This window comes from Microtus ochrogaster, chromosome 21 (assembly GCF_000317375.1).
Source record: "Microtus ochrogaster isolate Prairie Vole_2 chromosome 21, MicOch1.0, whole genome shotgun sequence".
Classification (NCBI taxonomy): domain Eukaryota; kingdom Metazoa; phylum Chordata; class Mammalia; order Rodentia; family Cricetidae; genus Microtus; species Microtus ochrogaster.
In genome coordinates, this window is record NC_022022.1 from 29,945,148 (window position 1) to 29,963,771 (window position 18,624).

Sequence of the window (18,624 nt, forward strand, 5' to 3'; positions counted from 1 at the left end):
CGATCTCAGCACTCCAGAATCTAACACAGAAGAATCAAACTTAGGCCAGCCTGGCTACATGAGTTTGAGGTCAGTCTTGAATTATAAGTGGATTCGTGTTTTGTTTTGTTTTGAATGTATAGGTATTTTCCCTACACGTGTATCTGTGTACTGCATGTACTCTGGTGCCTGTGGTGGCCAGAAGAGGACATCTGACCACCTGGGTTACATCTGGAATTACATGTGGTTGTGAGCCACAGTGTGAGTGCTGGGGATAGAAACCAGATCCTCTGGAAGAGTCCAGTGCTCTTTCATTGCTGAACCATCTCTCAAGCTCCTGAGATTGTTTTTAAAAACTGTACTTGTAAGTTACTTTCGTTGAAAGACAGAATGCCTTTGAAACATAAGAACATTACAGTGACTTTATTTCAAGATAACACACAAAAGAGCTAATTAAGTTTTGTGAAACTAAGTGACAATAATAGTATTAAACTGAATTCTGTGTTCTAAAGTAAGAGCAGAGAGGAATGCATTAATTACAGTTTTCCAAAGAAACACTGACATTGGCTCGGACACTATCACGAAGGCCACTAAGTCCCAAAAGTTACTTTTACATAATGGTGAACAAGTAAAGGTAGTGGGATAAATCAGTCCAAGTCTGAGGGTTTGGAGGGTAGAGTGGAGGAAGCTATAAAAGCTTCATTGTGAATCCAAAGGTCAGAAAACCATAAGTACTGATGTCCATCTGGGGCCGGAGAAGATGCATGTAAGAAAAAAGAAGCAGGTTTCCTTTCTTCTGCAATTAAATTTTATTCAAAATCTCAATGAATTGAAAAACTTGTTTGCATTGAGGGCGGTCTTCTTAGGTCTCAGTCCACTGATTCAAAGGGTACTCTCTCCCAAGAACACTCTTAAGGATTCACCAGGAATAGTGTTTACCAACCATCTGGGCATCCGTCTACCCAGTCAAGTTGACACATAACGTGTCAAAGGTAGCCATCACAAGTACTTTTCTTATAGCTGGGATGCTGTCCCTTCCCTAGAAGAGGTTTTTGAAAAGTGTTTACTTTTAACTTAAATATTATGATATAAAATTAACAAGATTTAAAATACTGATAAGGTATTAATCCATATTGTATAATGTGATAGAGTAAGTAAAGTAATTGCTGAATATTTGTAAATATATAAAAAGTATGCATGTCTACCTACACACATGAATTCATTAAAACAAATTCATGCCAAGCAAGAGAAAAAGCTTTTCTGCTTACTTTTTGTTTGCAGGGATTATTTCAAGGATAGTTTAAGTTGGCTTGTAACATTTTCCTTCCTACTTGTTTCTGCAGATCTCATTTTAGCCTGGCCTAGAACTCAGCAGTAGCCCAGGCTGACCTTAATTCATGATTTGCTTCTTAAGTGCTGGGATTACAGACATGTGCTGCCAGATGCCAGTATTCTGTTGTTTAGTGCAATTCTGTACCATAGAGACATTACCCAAATCAACTGCTAAGAATCTGGGTTGCTTGTTTTTGAATAGCATGACTAGTAGCTACTATGAACATTTGTGTGTATATGTTTTTTGTAGGAAAAAAAAAAATACACTAATTCTTTTTTATAATCTCAAAGATTTGTGCACGGCTCATTACAGTCCAAACCCTACCAATTTAAGGTTAAAATGATGTTTTCTTTTTTTTTTTTTTTTTTTTTTAAATGATGTTTTCAACATGAAAGCACAGCTTTTGTTTTGAAACCCTGTTATTATGTAACCCAGGTTGGCCTCCAACCAGAGCGCTCCTTCCTCTAGCTCCAGTGCTGGGATTACAGGAGTGTGACACCATGCCCTGCCAAAATACAATTTTCTCAAACAGTATTAATTTAACTTTGTAAGAATGATATTTTATTAAAAAGAAAGGAATGATATTTTAAACCAGAGAGTATAAATTTAATTGGATTTTTATGCAAGCAATAATACATGTTTCACTTGAGCTACAAATCATGTATTTGCAGGATATGCAAGTGAACTTTAAATATAAAATCTTATATTTTATTGCGTAAATATGTATTGACTGGGGGTGCATTTTAGACAGGGTTTCATGTCATACATGCTGGCCTCAAACTTTAAAAAGATTAATGCATGTGAGTGTTTTGCCTCCATGTATTTATTACATGCATGCCTGGTGCCCATGGAGGCCAGAAAGCATCAGATCCACTGGAACTGGAGTTAAGGATGGTTGTGGGCCACTGTGAACCTGGTCCTCTGGGGGAGCAACAAAAGCTCTTAACTTCTGACTATCACTCTAGCCTCTGGATGACCTTAAATTCCTGATCCTTCTGCTTCTATCTCCTAAGATTAGGATTATAGGCCTTCCATACCCAGATAAGACATTGTATCTTCACTAAAGAAAATTTTGCATTTCTTCAATTAATGATGTAGGAGATAAACAGCATAGTGTCAGCCAAAGCTACTTTTCAATGTATATTAATGTATCACCACATTACAATTCTCATAAATACTGGCAATACCATTCTCTTTCAAAATGTGGGTCTTTATTAACCTATTAGATCCTACTGTGTTTATTTGTATTTCTTTTGAGTAAAGAGTTTTACATATCCTAAGCAGACCTTGAAGTTGATAACTCCAACACGTCCACTGCTGCTCTAATCCCAAGTGCTGGGGTTACAGGAATGCTGCTGCCACCCGGTTATTAGGTGCTAGGGAACTGAACGTAGTGCTGGACACACACTGCACCCACGGAGCTGTTCTGTGTCTATAAAACTTACTCATACCATGTTTGCGCCCTCTCTCCCTCTCCTCCTCCCTCTCTCTCTCTCTCTCTCTCTCTCTCTCTCTCTCTCTCTCTCTCTCTCTCTCAGTTTTTCATGACAAAGTTTCTCTGTGTAGCTTAGAGTCCGTCCTGAAACTCACTCTGTCACGGCTGGCCTTGAACTCACAGAGATCCTCCTATCTTTGCCTCCCCAGTGCTGGGATTAAAGGCATGTGCCACCACCGTCCAGCTCTTGCTTTCTCTTAAAAATGATAACTGTACTTCAAAGTCATTATAGTATGAATTTAATATATATATCTATAAATATGTGTGTGTTTATATATGAAACATTATTTTGAGACAGGTCAACAGCTTTAATGAACTGTCCACATATTTTTAAACACAAGAACTCTGACCTCAAATTTGTCCCACTGTGCTGTGCTTTGTTGCATAGCAGTGAAGTTTCAGTGTACTTTTACGTTGAAGCTTGTTAGATTAGGGCAACGGGAACTGGTTTCTTTGAATCTTCTTCATTGTCCTCCCTTTATGTTGAGTTCCTGATTGTAGGTTCCAGTGTTTCCCACTAATCACTGCACCCTGGCTTCTAAAAGTACAAAACAAATGGAAAAAGAAGTCAAAATAGATTCAGCTGTCAATTTAAAACACAACTATAAAACTCCATTTAGTAAATCTGAAGTTAAATACCTGCATTCAACTTAATAGGTCTGTCCCCTTTGTATGACAACAACCTGTGCCCTAGTTTCTTCATTTGTAAGAGAGAGCTTATTTGTAGAAATAAGAATAGTGCCTGGGAGGCAGAGGCAGGCGGATCTCTGTGAGTTCGAGACCAGCCTGGTCTACAGAGCTAGTTCCAGGACAGGCTCCAAAAACCACAGAGAAACCCTGTCTTGAAAAACCAAAAAAAAAAAAGAATAGTGCCTGGTACATAATTTTCTACATATTATTACTTCAATATATTGTGCATTCACCATCATGTATTCATCCAGTTAAGTGTCTGAGCTGTGGTTGATAAGGAGAGCAGGGTGTGGAGGGGGTAATGAGGACACAGTATGACGTATGTATATATGACACTGTCACAGGGAAACCCATTATTTGTATGATATCATAAAAAGGTAAGCACTGATGTTACCTGTCCAGCCTACAGTGTCAGTGTCCATTCACATTATGACATTTACAACACAGCAGCTGAGAAAGGGCAGGCGTCATCTACGTAGTAGTGAAGGAGACCTGTAAGATGTGGAACCAGACCAGAGTCATAAATAGAAAAGAGCAGTAAGAACTCCCATCTGGGTTTCTCCCAACACCCCAATGCCTAATTCTTTGCTTCTGCTTAACTGGTTAGCCTGAAGACAGAACAATGGGTTGTTTTAAGGGAGGAGGAAGTGTCAGAGGTGGCCAGGAGAGCATGAAGTAAGTACTCAGGGTTTTATAACTCAGAAATGGTCCACATAATCTCTATCACTTGGGAGCTTGTTGTAATGTATAATCCGAGGCTTCTCCTCAGGTCTACTAAATCAAAACCAGCGTTTTAAACTACACTACAGGTGATTCCTATGGACACTATTTGAAGCAGCTGTATTCCACTAATTGGCTATAATATATATTATATATAGTGTGTGTATACATGTATATGTATAGTACAGAATGTATACCCTTATTCTTAGACTATACATTAGAGCCTTTGTCATTTTTTATCATTTTAATTAGGAACTACTGTCTGCAACAGGTTTTCAAAATTCAATTGAATTACAATTATTTCCATGTATTCCTGAATGATTTAACCACTTTGTGGGGTTATTCATGGGTGCTGGAAAACCCTAAAGTAGGTTAACCCTTTCTGCCTTTAAAAAATTAAAGGCGTAGTTTTTAACCTAAAGGATACACTAGATGACAAACGGCCCTCTACACCTTAAACACGACAGATTAAAAACTGGGCAGTGGTACACTTTGAGATCTCACCCACTGAATTTAATCCAGACTTATTCCCTCATTTTGCCACTTTGGGGCTCAAAAACTGAAACGGCAACGGGAGAAAGAAGATTCTATTCCTCTCGCTGATCCACACCTGATTTAGCCTGACATCGGGGACCAAGGCTCAATGCAATCCGACCACAATTAAACCGCATTGTTAAGGCTGTGCTAACGCAGACCCCTGCAGGCCGCTGGTCGGATTGGGCCCTCGGGGTTTACCACGCACATCGTCCCGCACGTGGCGGCGCTATCAGCACTCAGCCTGGATCTGTTTCAAATTACCGTCCCTAATTTCAGGGGAGCCTCCTTCCGCGGCTCAATCCCTCCGAGGACCGCGGGAAGAAATCTCCATCACCTGGGCCACCGGAAACCGGGACCCCGCGGCCCCTCCCACAGCGCACCCCCGATTGGACGCCGAGGGGAGCTGCGTCTGCGCGCGCGCCGGCCGGCCTGGGGAATTCCATTTCCTCTCCCGCCCACCAGCATCAGCACTCAGGGGCGGTGCTCTCCGCCAGGGACCCGCCCAGTGAGAACTTGGGGGGGGGAGGGACTGGCGCATCTCGCGATAACTTGCGGGTTTGGGGGCGGGCCCCAGGCAGGAAGAGAGCACAAAACTGCCCTTAAGTCATTGCAGCCCAGGAGCTCCGGTGAGCCTGCCACGAGGTTCTCGCGAGATCCTCCGCCTCCATACCAAGTGAGGAAACCGGGGGCCACTGTAGGGAGGGGCGTGGGGCCTCAACCGCGCAGCTGCCGCTTCCATTACCTTCCTCCTAAGGTCTCCTTCCGGTTCTCGATGCTTCTCTGGGTCTGAGGGTTTCCGCCACTCGTCTACCCTCCCCCCCCCAGCCCATGACCCGCCTCCGTCCCCCGCCCTCCTGGCCCGACCTCCGATCGGTCTAGTAAGAAGGTGCTGTCCCGACCGGGAGACGGCAAGAGGGTGGCGCGTCCACTCGGGCCTGGACGAGGGAGGCAAACCGCTCCCCTCCAACCCTCGGCTCGCCCTGCGCTCGCGACGGCGGCGTTGGCAGACGGATACGCGGCGGTGAATAGGCGGGAGGGCAGCGGGGGGGAGGGGCGGAGCGTGGCAGCTGGCAGTAGTTCCGTCAGAGCGGACATCTTGTGGCTGTGCCGTGCGCGTGAGCCCCGTAGGGCCGGGGAGGCACCAGCTGCCGCGCGGGGAGGAGGCCGAGGCCGCAGCTCGAGGGAGGCCCCGGCCCCTCTGTACGCGTGGGGTGTGGATGGCTCGGCCGAGGCGGGGGGGGGGGGCGGAGGGCAGGGGCCGGCGCGGCTCCCCGGGCTGTGGGCGGCCCGAGTGGGCAGCCCTCGGGGCTGGGTGGGGTAGGGTGGGAAGGCCGGCGAGGCCGGGACCCGATGGGGGGGGCGGACATGGGCGCGTGCTCGCGCCGGGGCTGGAGCTTGGTGGCCGCCGGGCGCGTGGTGGAGGAGGAGGTGGTGGCTGGGCGCGCGCACGTAGGAGCGCGCCGTAAGGCGGAGAGTAAGGTGGTGTCAGGGGCGACACGGAACAGCCCCGGCTGTGGGGACGGCAGCACCCAGGAGCTCCGTTGTCCTGTGCAGGCCCGCCGACCTTTGGAGCAGAAACCGAAAGGGGGCCGGAGCCTCCCGCTCCCCTCCCCCTTGCCTTTCTTTGCCCTACTGACGCCGGCCTAGCGCCGACTAGGCCCGGACTCCTCCTCTGCCCGGCTCTGGACCCTGCCCCGCACCCACCCCTTTCTCCTCCGCCTCTTCCTCTCCCACCCGGGGCTTTTCCCTTTCGAGAGGCCGGGAAATTAAACTTGTAACCTCCTCTCGGCTCTTCCCGTCACCCTCGCCCTCGCTGGGCGAGCCACGGATCGAAGTAGTTGGTGGCTTTGCTACCCCACCCTCCCCGGACCGCGACGGTTTTCAGGGATCTGGCATCGGCAGGGTTTCTCCGAGGCCTTGGCAAGTTTCTGATCTCCTCCGTTTTTGCAAAAGGCGCCTGTGTCTGGCAGAGCCGGTGTGAGAAGAGGAGACAGACCTTCCTCGCCGCCGGGATAATCAGGAGTTTTGGCCGGACCTTTGAGTTCACATCGGGAGAGTGAGGAGCCCGGCGAAGAGCACAGACTATGGCGCTGAAACGGATTAATAAGGTAAGTTGTTGGAACTATGTGGTCCGAACCGGGGCCTGGGAAGGAAGGAAGGCTCGAACCCTGAGAAAAGTGTGCGGGTGGGATACAGTTCTGAAAATGCCCGTTCTTGGGCTGCCTCTTGCCTTAGCAGAACGCGTGTGCACTTTCTGAAATGAGCTTTCATTTGGGGGAGCTGAACGCTTTGAGCAAGCGAAATGTTAAAGGCTGAGTTTGTTTCGCTAGAATCTGCAAATTCTGGTGAGAGCGTAGCGTTTAGGCACGCCGGTTTTCTGCTTCACGAAGTTAGTCCGGTTTGGGAAGTGGACTTGTGTAGAGCCCTGGGGCAAATGTCATAGTACGGCTTCCTAATCTTGGTTCTTCAAAACTTACTTTAGCCGTGCTATGCCTATGGGCCTTCTAGGAAGAAAGGATCGAAACAGATGAAAAGAAAACGTTTTGTTGCGAACTTTGCTGAGGGTCAGGATATTATAAACATACCTCGGTTTACTAAAAGGTAGTGACGAAGTCTGCCCAGAAGCTTAACCCAATCTGGGCAGTTACACAAGACCAAGTGGGGTTGGGAGGAGGTGGACTGGCACTGTTGCCACTTCCTGTGTTGTGTGGTCACCCGAAGCTATTTATCTGAGGTACCGGGAACTGATGTAAATGCCTTCAAGAGATCCCTGTGGTGTGGGGGTTGACAGTGAACGAACTGTTTTGTTTAGAACCTTTCTTAAGGAGGCTTGTTTCAGCAGTTCAGTTAATTTGATAATTTGTCTATTTAAGTTAAAAAGAAACTTAAGATTTTTCAGAACTAGTTGTCTGAGCAGAACTACCTCTTCGGATGGTTTCGTCTTGTTTTCTTCCTCTTAACTTCTATCCCGCATTTTAAGATGGCGGCTGCTTTAACTGGTTCGGGTTCTTTCTGGCATCTCCTTTTCTAATATACGAAGTAATATTCTCTGCTAAGCGTTAACCGTTTTTTATCTGGTTGTAGAGAGTTCAGAGACCCTCTGCTTCCAAGACTTAAAACCTAAATTCACACTCTCAGACTGAATTTCTCTTAATTTATGTGTGTGTGGTGTACGTGGTTCTTGCACAATCGAGAGGGTGGAGTGTTTTACAGCTAACTTGGAAAAAATGTCATAAAGGCAGTCTTAGTAGAAAAGACAAAATAGGAAGGTTCGGTGTTAGAAACTGGCTCTTAGCATAGCTTTGAGAGTCTGTGAAGGAAAGGCCAGGAAATGGATTGGCTGTGGGGAGCTGTCTGGTGCTACTTATTTACAGTTATTTACTGTGTTTAGCTTGCTAGGTTTAATTGGCAAGGCTGGAGTTCCATGAAAGTTAGAATCTTACCTGAATATACCGATGCTGAAATCTGAATTCTTGATGTCAGTGTGTAATCATTGTAGTTTTACGCAAAACTAACTGGACTGTTGTATTGTTGTTGATAAGCAAAGGAGAAAAGCAAAACCTTAGGATTCAAGACTTTTGAATAGATAATTTTAGAATAATCACTTAACTGTGACCATTTTGAGGGTGAATCTCCCATTAGAGATGCATTGTTCTTTCCTGCATACATATACAGAGACTATAACTTTCAGTACTAGTGGAAATAATTCAGATCTATAGCTGTTTATGAATGTAAAAATTACTTGAAGGGAAGGTCTTACTGATTTTTTTTCTTTTACAGGTGATTCTCGGCTGCTCTGCCACCATTTTAATGACTTAAAAGCTCTAGAGAGGCAATAATGGTTAAATGTGAACATTTGTAGTAAAATGCTTAGCGATAGAATCGAGCAAGTTTATCCATGAGTCTAATCTGTATAAGGAGTTTGTCTAGTTAGAGATGACAGAGAACAGATGGTTTGAAGAATTGTGTGTTGATACTTGATATGTAAGCTTTCTACTTTAGAGAAATATTTATATGCCACATGACTGATTCAACTTGTAGGGCATTTCGAATTTACCCTGTATATATATATATAGTCAGAATCGTGAGACTTCTCTTAAAATGGCACCCAGATGCAAGCATAGTTTTTGAAAGTTCAGAAAGAGGATGTTTTTTTCTTTGGGTGGGGCGGGGGCATCATTTCTGTCAAAATAAGGGCCCAATTAGCCATTGTCTTTTTTTCTTTTCGTATTGTTCCCTGTTTTGAATTTATTCTTATGATTACCCCTAGCAAGTATTAGTATGACTGTAGTTCTTGGTATTTTATTAAAATTCTTATACCACTGTGAGCTTTAGAGATAAACTGGAATAAGTTGTTGGTTTTTTTTTTGTTTGTTTGTTTTTTTTTTTTATTTTAACAGTAATTTTTCTTAGTATTTTTGACTGTTTTTTCTTAGCCCAAATAACCTTATGCTGTAGTCGTTGTTTGGACCAAATTGTAGTATGATCCTGTTACTAAACAGGCATTTTAAAAGCTGAATTCAAATCTGTTTTGGGAGTTTTAAGAAATTTTACTGCTCCAAAGAAAAGTGGCTGTTACATATTTGGGGAACATTGAGAAACCAAGCCAAAAATGTTTTTGATTTAAATAAAAGTATTTTCAATGCTTTTGTTTTAAAGTATTTGCAATGCTTCACAACTTTTAAACAGTATTTTCTAAGTAATTTTCTTACAGCAAATGTGGAAAAGTAGATACAGTTGACATCTTTCTTCACTGTGAAGAATTAAGTCACTGTTAAATTTAAAAAACAAAACCTCATCCAGGTGTTGATGATGTAGCAGAGTTGGGACTAGAACCCAGGCAATCTAGATGGTTCTGGTAACCCCTGCATTTTTATACCATTCTCTTGTGCTAGTTAAGACCTAGCGTAGCTCTTGTGTAGTAGGCCTGAAAATTGCCATGTGACCTACTCCATTTTATGGATGAGGTAACCGCATGGAAGTTGACTTTTGATTTGTTCAGTCACACAACTAGTGAGTAATGGGTTTCTAATAAGATAGGTTGTCTTTTGTACCATTTCAGTTCCTACTAAATGAATACGACTTTTTGTTTTCTACCTCATATATAAATAATGAGGATTTAGTTTGATTTTTATGTTATAACTAGCTTGTAAATTAAGAGTGTATTTAATTCTTAGGTAATTTTGTTCTGGGCTAGAAACTGCTGCGTATTAAGTTCTGGGATTCTCTTAAAGTACACAAAGTAGTGGTTCAAGCTTTGTAGGCAGATAGGTTTGTCCTGTTTGGTGGTGTGTGTTGGGGGGGGGCTTAATTAATTGGTCCTCGAGGCTTATCCTTCATCTGATGCTTACCTGCTGTGTTAAATTCTGTTAGCACATAAAGGTTAAGTTGAATATTCTTCACAACACTAGAGAAAGCTACTTGTGTAACTGCATTGTCAAATTTTTACATGTTGCTTCCTAGGTTCAAGTGCCTCTTAATAGTCAAGTCAGTTTGTCTTAATACAAACTAACATCATCAGGCAAGGAAGGGGGAAAGTTTACATTTTTACACCTTGTTTAGACATTGATTTTTTTTTTTAATCCTTTAGGGACCTTTCAGATAGCTTTATGGCAGATTTTGTCCTATTTAAATTTGGATTCTCTCATTTGTGGTTTAGTATTTTTTGGTTGGATGTTTGAGGGTGGAAATGCTTATTCACATGGATCCTAACCCATCAGTATTTACTACCACTGAATTGCTGCTGAGTTTTTTTTCATATATGAAGTACCTGATTTGCTTTCATGGATTAAGGCTTTCTTTTGGTCTTTTCCAATACTGCTTACAAACAATTTTCTCTTTCTGAGATAGAAACTTAGTAGGACTGAATTTGCATGTCACTGGGCCTGGCTTTGAAGAATCTTAAGTGATTACCTTTAAGAGTGACCCGACTAAAGAAAATTGTAGTATTATTCACTCAAGCCATTCTTAGGACCTTGTCTAATAAACAAGCATAGTTGTGTCACCTATAATTAGAACTAAACAGGAAGCTAATGCCTTGATAGTGATGTAAGCAGCATAGTGTACAGAGCCCTTAACTTGTAGTCCTTAGGATAAAGGAGGAAACTAGGTTTCCTTAGGAAAGGTTAAAAATGGAGTTGTTAAAGGGGGAGGGGGTGGGTTTAGTTGTGGTGCTTTGGGTTTTGGCCTTTGAAATGGAGTTTGGTGTTTTCTGGGGTCACTCAAACTTCATCCTCCCGCCTGGTAGCTAATGATGATTCTTTTTGATTATGTCTGCAGTTCTGTGAAGTTTGTTCAGATCATAATCTTTTGTCAAGTATCTTCTGGAAATAATTCTAGTAACCATAAATTTCTGAGAACCTTGTTTCTTTGACTTTTTTGTTAAATAAGAAATTCAAGTTGTAGTAGTTGTAATGGGCAGCTGGGGTAAGATTTGGTTTTTCGAGACAGGGTTTCTCTTACCTGGCCTGGAATATTTGTAGATCAAGCTGGCCTTGAACTCACTGAGATCCCCCTGCCTCTGCTGGGATTAAAGATAATGCATCACCACTGCCTGGCTTTTGGGGTAAGATTTTTAATCTCAAAACACTTTGGAGGTTTTTCTGTTCCTGCTTCCTGCCTTAAATCATCTCAAAAGTTATTTTAATTGAGAATACGTGTGCAGTAAGGGCTATTTTGATTTCTTTGAAAGTCAAGTCAGATTTAATTCTGGAAAAGTGAACTCCCAAGTAAAATACAGGAAATTAACTTTTAAAATAGTAAAGATTCTGATAGGAAATCTGTTTTACCTTTGATGTACAGAAATACAAGATAGTGTCAGATAGGGACAGCTGATACTGGAACATGGTGGTATAGTAGTAATGTGCTGTATTTAGGGTCTGAGGTAAACTGATAGAGGCATGAAAGCTTAGCTGATGGAGTTGTACAGCTTTATTCACAATCCTTATACTCCACTTAGCTCTCAGTGCACAGATCCTTTCATGTTTATTCCAGCACTTTTTCTTTAGTTCTTTGTTTTTAATACATTGGCCAGCTATAATTGTAGTCTTTGCTTACTTTACTACGGGCATCGCCCATTACCAGCTAAAATAGAGTAACAAACATGCAAAAAACAGAACAACATACAATATTGTGTTTAGATGTAGATCTTCCTGTAGGCCATTTCATATTTTCAATAGTGAACTGTCAAGAGATGCTCTATCCCATAATTGTTGAAGTAAGGGTCCTCTTAAACTGTATGGGCTTTCTTCTAGCAATATCTCAGAGAAATGTTAATCAGAATAAAAACTTGGAGCCTGGAGAAATAACTCAACAGTTAGGAACACTGGCTACTGTGCAGAAGATGAGGCTTCAGTTCCCAGCACCCATATGGCAGCTCATAACTGTCTTTGGTTCCAGTTCCAGGGCATCCAGGCTCCCTTTTGGTGTCCTTGGACAAATACATGCATGTGCGTTCAGGCAAACAATCATAAAATAAAAATAATCTTTTAAAAATGTAATGGTCATACCGGTTGCTATTCTTAGTAATGTAGCCACTGGTTGTTAGAGTTTTGTTTAGTATACAAATAACAATTTTTCTATGCTGTTTACAAAGTCTTCAGGAAATATTCAGGTATATAGTGTTTATTGCAGTCCTTATGTGAGATTTTAACCTAATGAGGTGAGTTAGACCATGTAAGAGCTTTTAGGATCTTTTCTTGATTGGAAAAGGATAGAGTGGCCTCTTTGACTTCTTGGGTCTTTCAGATTTTTAAAGAAAAATAGCTTACAAGTAGGAAATGGATTTAGTTAGCTCTTCTGTTAACCCATATGTGTGCCACGTTTCAAGAAAAGCAGGTCAGGAAAAATTTTTTTCTAAATAGGTTGATTCTTACTGATATTTTGTGTTCTTATTTGGTCTTTTACTCCTTTAAGAGGTGTGGAACCTTTGGCAACTCCTAATATCTGCCAAACTCTACAACAGCTGTCTTCTGATTTCATTAGTCTACATAATAATTGGCCAAGAACAACCTAAATATTCCCCTTACCATGAAACAAACCATTGTTTCAATTAGTTTTCATTTAAAGACCATATAGGTTAGGATCAGAAAGGTGGCATGTCTATTCCCAGCTCCTAGTGTCCATGTAGTGGCTCTCGACCTTTTTTTATTCGAGTTCCAGGGGATCCAATGCTGTCTTTAGACCTACAGGTACCAAGCACTGCACTCAGTAAATCCAGAGTCTGGTGTGATATAGACTAACAGCAAATAGCTTCAGGGGAACTGATTTTATGAGCGTTGTTGTCTGTGTTTTGTTTGATCTATATAGTTTAAAAAAAATACCAGTTTGTGGGTCAAACTAATATATGTGATTTAGAGTATCACTTCTAATATCGTACTTCAGTGTATTTCAACAGATCTAAACTTAGTTTATTGTGTTTTAAAACTCCAGTATCTCGTTACTTTTGGAAATGCATTTTGACAAAACTTTTGAAGTTCTTAAAGATCAAGCCTGATCAACTCTTTAACTTATCCTTTGTTATATCAAGCTATATTAGTGCTTGGTTTTCTAGGAAACTTCATAGACTGTGTCCTTACCTGGGTTTTCCTCTCTGGTACCTGATTTTTTGTTTGTTTGAAGGATTGTTTAATCATCCATCATTGCCTACTATAAAACTCAAATGCCTCTATTTTAGGTCCAGGCAAACATAACGATTCCCTTTTCAAGATGTATAGAGCATTTGAATACCTTTCAGTTGAAGATTAAATTTTTTTTTGTCTTGTGCCTACTTTTGTTGGTTTTTTAGAAATGTTCATATCTTATTTTACTTAGTATTTTGAGATCTAACATGTTTGGTAACTTGCAGTCAGCTCTGGTTTTGCGCCTGGTGTGGTTCGTTCTGATCTGCTCATCCTGTGAACCTGTCGTGAAGACTTAAAAGCACTACTTGACTATCACTGGTGCGCATTACATAAAACTCAAGTGGCAAGATTAGAATAGCATTATCTCCTGTTTATTTTTGAGACATGTATCCCAGAATGAATGTAATCCTCCAGTCTTCACCTCCCAAATGTTAGAATTAGAGCCATGCTACTGCTTTCCTTTGTTATTAAAACTGTTGACCTCAATTTGTGTTGCCTGTAATGTTGGTGTATGAAGTTACTGACTTTACATCTTTGATTGTTTCTGTAGAGTTGTCTTGGTTGTGGAAATTTGGCAAATAGACACATAGAAATTACTTAAAGGGGAAAGAAGAAAATTATTTGAGTAGCAAGAAAGGAAATAAAAAGCTGAAACTTCTGAAGTGATGCCTTTGCCTTTGTTCTAAAGAATTGGTAATGCTAGGTTTTTTTCTTGTTGGTTTTTCAAGACAGGGTTTCTCTGTGTAGCCCTGGCTGTCCCTGTAATTCATTCTGTAGACCAGACTGGCCTCAAACTCAGATTTACTTGGCTCTGCCTTCCAAATGCTGGAATTAAAGATGTACGCCACCACTGTCTGGCTGGTAATGCTAGCTTTTAAAAGCTTACTGACTCACAAATAGCGTGTAGAAAACTAGTTTTCTTTTGTCACTCAGATAGTGCCTTGATGTAGTCTACTTCAGCTTTACAGTTTTCTGATCATCTTTATTTATAATAAATGAAATTTTAAGGCTATTGGGTAGATGTTTTGTTTAGGCCAATCATCATTGAAAAATTTTTTTGTTTGTGAGTTTACATGTAGATAGGTGCCTGATAGAGATCAGAGGCCAACATCAGGTATTCTCTTGACTTTTAAGACAGGTCTTCGGTAGAACTTTGACCTCATTGGTCTGGAAATAATTTGTCCTGTCTTAAAGCTAGGGTTACTACCAAGCCTGGATTCCAGGGGTGTTAATTCAGGTCCTCTCATGCTTATGACTCAGGCAGTTGATGGATTGAACTATTTTCCAGACTCGGAAGGCAGAGGCAGGTGGATCTCTTGAGTTTGAGGCCAGCTTGGTCTATACCCTGTCTCAAAAAAGAAAAAAACACCATGGGGAGAGAGAGAGAAGGATTGAGTATTTGAAAAGAGAGGCTCAACTAAAAATTCAAAACTTTCAGGAGCACCTTGAGGCTTTAAGTGGAAGGTTGTGCACCCAACATTTTGTAGCAGGTTTCACTAAAAGTAAGATGCCCTTGGCATAGCTGTTATATATAAACTGTAACTGAATTCTATGCTTAGACTTAAGCCCGATATCTTCTGTATATGCAGTTGTTTCAGAATTTTATATGTGTGAAATCTGAGACACTTGTTTCAAACGTTCCTATAAAATAATTGACTTGCCTGAGGTAATTAACTTGTTATTTTAGTATGATTATCCGGTGAGTTTTCCGGTTGTGCGTATGTGTGTGCCTTCCAAGGTTAGAAAGGAACATTGGGAGTATCTGTATCTGGAGTTAGTGAAGTAGTTGTGAGCTGCCTGGTAGTGGGAACTCCTGGACCACCTCTCCAGCCCATAGATTTTTTTTTTTTTATGTAATTTTCTTGGTACAATGTTTCAGCAAAACTGATCAGAGGTTTAAATGTTTAGGGTGAATTTTATCCCATAGAATGATGTTGAAAATAGAATGGTATGTACTAATGGCAAAGCATATAAAGGATTGATTTAAGATTGTAGACCAGTTGGTTCATCTTTTGGTCTTCGGTAATTATATAAGCAGCTGGCCCTGTGTATCAGGACTATTTTGTCAAATTGACTTTTTAGTATAGTTAAATCTTAGACTGGTTATTCCTGAGCAAGTGGTTATTTCACTTTCTTGCAGTATTTATTGTGGTTAGGTTTTACTTAATTGGTAAGTAATAGTCCAGTGTTTACTTGACGTTCTTAGTCAATTTGAGTGTACCGATCTCTTCTTAATGTTGAATTATTTCAGAGTACATTCTTAGGATTTTATCAGAGTATACAAAACCAATTCTAATGTCTAGGTATTTGATAATTTGTTTCTAGGCTCTCCTACCCAACCTAGATTTTTTTTTTCATATCCTGATTAACTGAACTGAGTAGGATCCATCTGCCTGCTTGATTCACTTAGATGTTAACCAGTTTACTTAATTGATTTCACGCTTTATTTCTGATCAGAAATCTTTTTTAGCATTATCTTTACTTCACACATTGAGTCAGTCCACAAAGATTGTTGAATTATCCACTAAGAATTATGCACCCATTCTTGACAGTGTTGTGCTTGCTTTCAACTTCAGTGATATTCTTGCTTCAAACTTCATACTGAGATTACAGGTGTCTGCTACTATACCCAACTGTTGCTTAGTATTATTTTTTTTAGAAACATTTATTAAAAAGAAAATTGGAGACCTTTTAGTGACATTATTTTTTAAAATTTTATTTAAAACAGCACTTATTGCTCATGCCTTCCAGCATCCACATGGAATCTAGGTCCTGCATGCCTATGAGAGTACATGCACATAATGATTTCATTTTATACCAAACTGACTGTTTTTCTGCGCTAATTAAGTGACCTTTAAAGATTTCCAGTGGTCTCTAAACAAAAACAATTAGAGGGCTCAAGTCCATGTCAGAATGGAACTTTGTCACTTTATTTATTGCCTCAGTGTTTCAAGAGCTTATGTATAAGCAAAAAAATATTAGTTGTGATGTTTTGGTGGAATGTTTTGTATTTTACCCAGGATTAGGATAGAGAAGGCATGTTTTATGCTGCATTGCTCAGTGTATGTTTTTTTAATTGCAAATTTTGACAAATATTGTTTTTTAAGAATTGTACATGTGGGCTGGAGAGATGGCTCAGTGGTTAAGAGCATTGCCTGCTCTTCCAAAGGTCCTGAGTTCAATTCCCAACAACCACATGGTGGCTCACAACCATCTGTAATGGGGTCTGGTGCCCTCTGCTGGCCTGCAGGCATACACACAGACAGAATATTGTATATATAATAAATAAATATTTAAAAAAAAATTGTACATGTGTGCATCTGTGAACACCATGTATATAGGTGCCGTCAGGTGCTAGAACTGAACTTACAAGAATATCTAGTGCTCCTAACTGCTGAGCCATTTTTTTCCAGCCCTTTTACATTTTTGCTAGAATATGCCACAACAGTTTAAATGTGTGCTTCATTTAAAAGAATATTGTTGGGGGCTAGAGATGGTTTAGCTGTTAAGGATCTGCGTTCTTTTCTATCCCTTATGTTAGGTGACTCACAGCAGCATATAACTGCAGTCCAGGGAATCAGATACAGGTGTGACTTTTGTGGACATCTAGATGGAGTATACCTAAGCTCATGTAGGCACAGACTGTAAATGCACAGAAGTAAAGTCTGAATGATCTCAGAAAAGCTGTGTTTGGAATGGAAATATAACGCATGGTAAAGTGCTAAAGAGCTTGCCTTCGGTGTGTAAGGTAGTAGTGGGTTCTGTCTCCAGGACTGCTAGAGAGAGGGAAAACTTTTCATTACCTCTAATAATAATATGGCATTGAACTATATTTGAAGTTCTCATTTTGCTGATATGTATAACATATGAACCATTCATTAGTTTTTCATAAAGAGGTGAAATTGTTGTCCGAGAGCTTTGACTCTTAAGCCTTAACTCACTTAACCCACTCACTGGTTTACATATCACATTACTATTTGTTCAGAGACCATTGCGATAGCATACCTAGTTGGTACATACCATTTAGGCATCAGAAACAGCACGTGTTAATCTATTCATATAAGTTGTAAGAGTTGGTTGGTAAGACTCTCATCGACTTATGTCATTAAGCCTTATATATTGGCTCAGCGGTTAAGGGCATTGCCTGCTCTTCCAAAGGTCCTGAGTTCAATTCCCAGCAACCACATGGTGGCTCACAACCGTCTATAGTGAAGTCTGGTGCCCTCTTCTGACCTGCATGCTTATGTGCAGACAGAATATTGTATACATAATAAATAAATATATATATGTATTTTTTTTTTGAAAAAGAAAACCACGAAATGAGAGTTAATTGTATGTAAAAGAGAATTCTTTTCCCTGAATTTGCTTTTTAATAAATCAAGGCCGCATCTGCTTAAGTATGTAAATAAAGTTCCTTTATACCCATTCTGGCATTTATTGTGTTTTGTATGGCAGTCTTGTGTGTGTATCCCAGGTTAGCCTCAAACTCTTGAGATCTGCCTACTTCTGCCTCCTGAGTTCTAGGATTAAAGGTGTGCACCACTGTGCCTGTTGATTCTGGCATATTTATTGCAGTTAATAGTTGAGTGGAAGGAGGTCTAAACTGGGAGCCATGGGACTCAAATAGGCAAACAATCCCCAGTGGTCATTTTAGAAATTTTAATTCACTGAAACTTAGGTTTCTTTTTAATGGTCCATGACATAAATGAGTTCGAGTTGTGTAGTTACTTTCAATAAAGGAGTGTGTGTGTGAGTGCGCGCACGCGCATATGGCTGGGAGTGAGGGCACACAACCTTTAATCCCGGCACTTGGGAAGTAAGGGAGGGTAGGGTAAATCTTGAGTTTGAGGCCAAAGAGCTTCAAGCCAGCCAGGACTCATGATGAGAGACCCCTGTCTCAAAACAATGGTGTATGGCTGTATGCGTAAAGTGTTTGACTTAATATAGCACATGGTATAGTAGCCATACTTGAGATCTTGGACTCTTTAATTTTTATACATCATATACATTACATTTTATATCCAAAATATACAAAATGAGTAGTTATTCAGTAATATAAGCTAAAAGCGCTCTGGATTTCTAGAACACTGAATAGAATGACGTGTGTATTCTAGATAGTGTGTTACTCTTCTGTGGTAATCATATAGTTTGTTTATGTAAGAAATTGGATATAGGCCGGGCGGTGGTGGCGCACGCCTTTAATCCCAGCACTCGGGAGGCAGAGGCAGGCGGATCTCTGTGAGTTCGAG

At 40.9% G+C, this 18,624-nt stretch overlaps 1 protein-coding gene and 1 long non-coding RNA gene across 6 annotated transcripts in view; one reads left to right on the forward strand and one right to left on the reverse strand.

Moving 5' to 3' along the window:
- The window catches only part of Ube2d3 (ubiquitin conjugating enzyme E2 D3), a 40,273-nt gene that overhangs the window by 8,364 nt on the left and 13,285 nt on the right, over positions 1–18,624 (forward strand). The window contains exons 1-2 of one of the 4 annotated variants that reach the window (XM_013350026.2): positions 5,301–5,427; positions 6,708–6,862. In XM_013350026.2, coding sequence (XP_013205480.1) covers positions 6,839–6,862 — 24 coding nt within the window. In that variant the 5' untranslated portion in view covers positions 5,301–5,427; positions 6,708–6,838. Of the gene's footprint in view, positions 1–5,300; positions 5,428–5,530; positions 5,776–5,828; positions 5,955–6,707; positions 6,863–18,624 lie in introns of those variants that run through there. The other 3 variants (XM_005357321.3, XM_005357322.3, XM_026784028.1) reach the window with 3 other exon arrangements.
- Positions 281–5,248, reverse strand: LOC101997458. Of its 2 annotated transcripts, XR_001229142.2 has the most exons (4): positions 4,828–5,248; positions 3,892–3,989; positions 3,158–3,345; positions 281–1,018 (listed from the first exon to the last, which is right to left on the reverse strand). It is a non-coding gene; the product is annotated as an uncharacterized LOC101997458 (long non-coding RNA). The 2 variants fall into 2 exon arrangements; XR_003377849.1 differs by lacking the exon at positions 281–1,018 and having other exon boundaries at positions 3,034–3,345.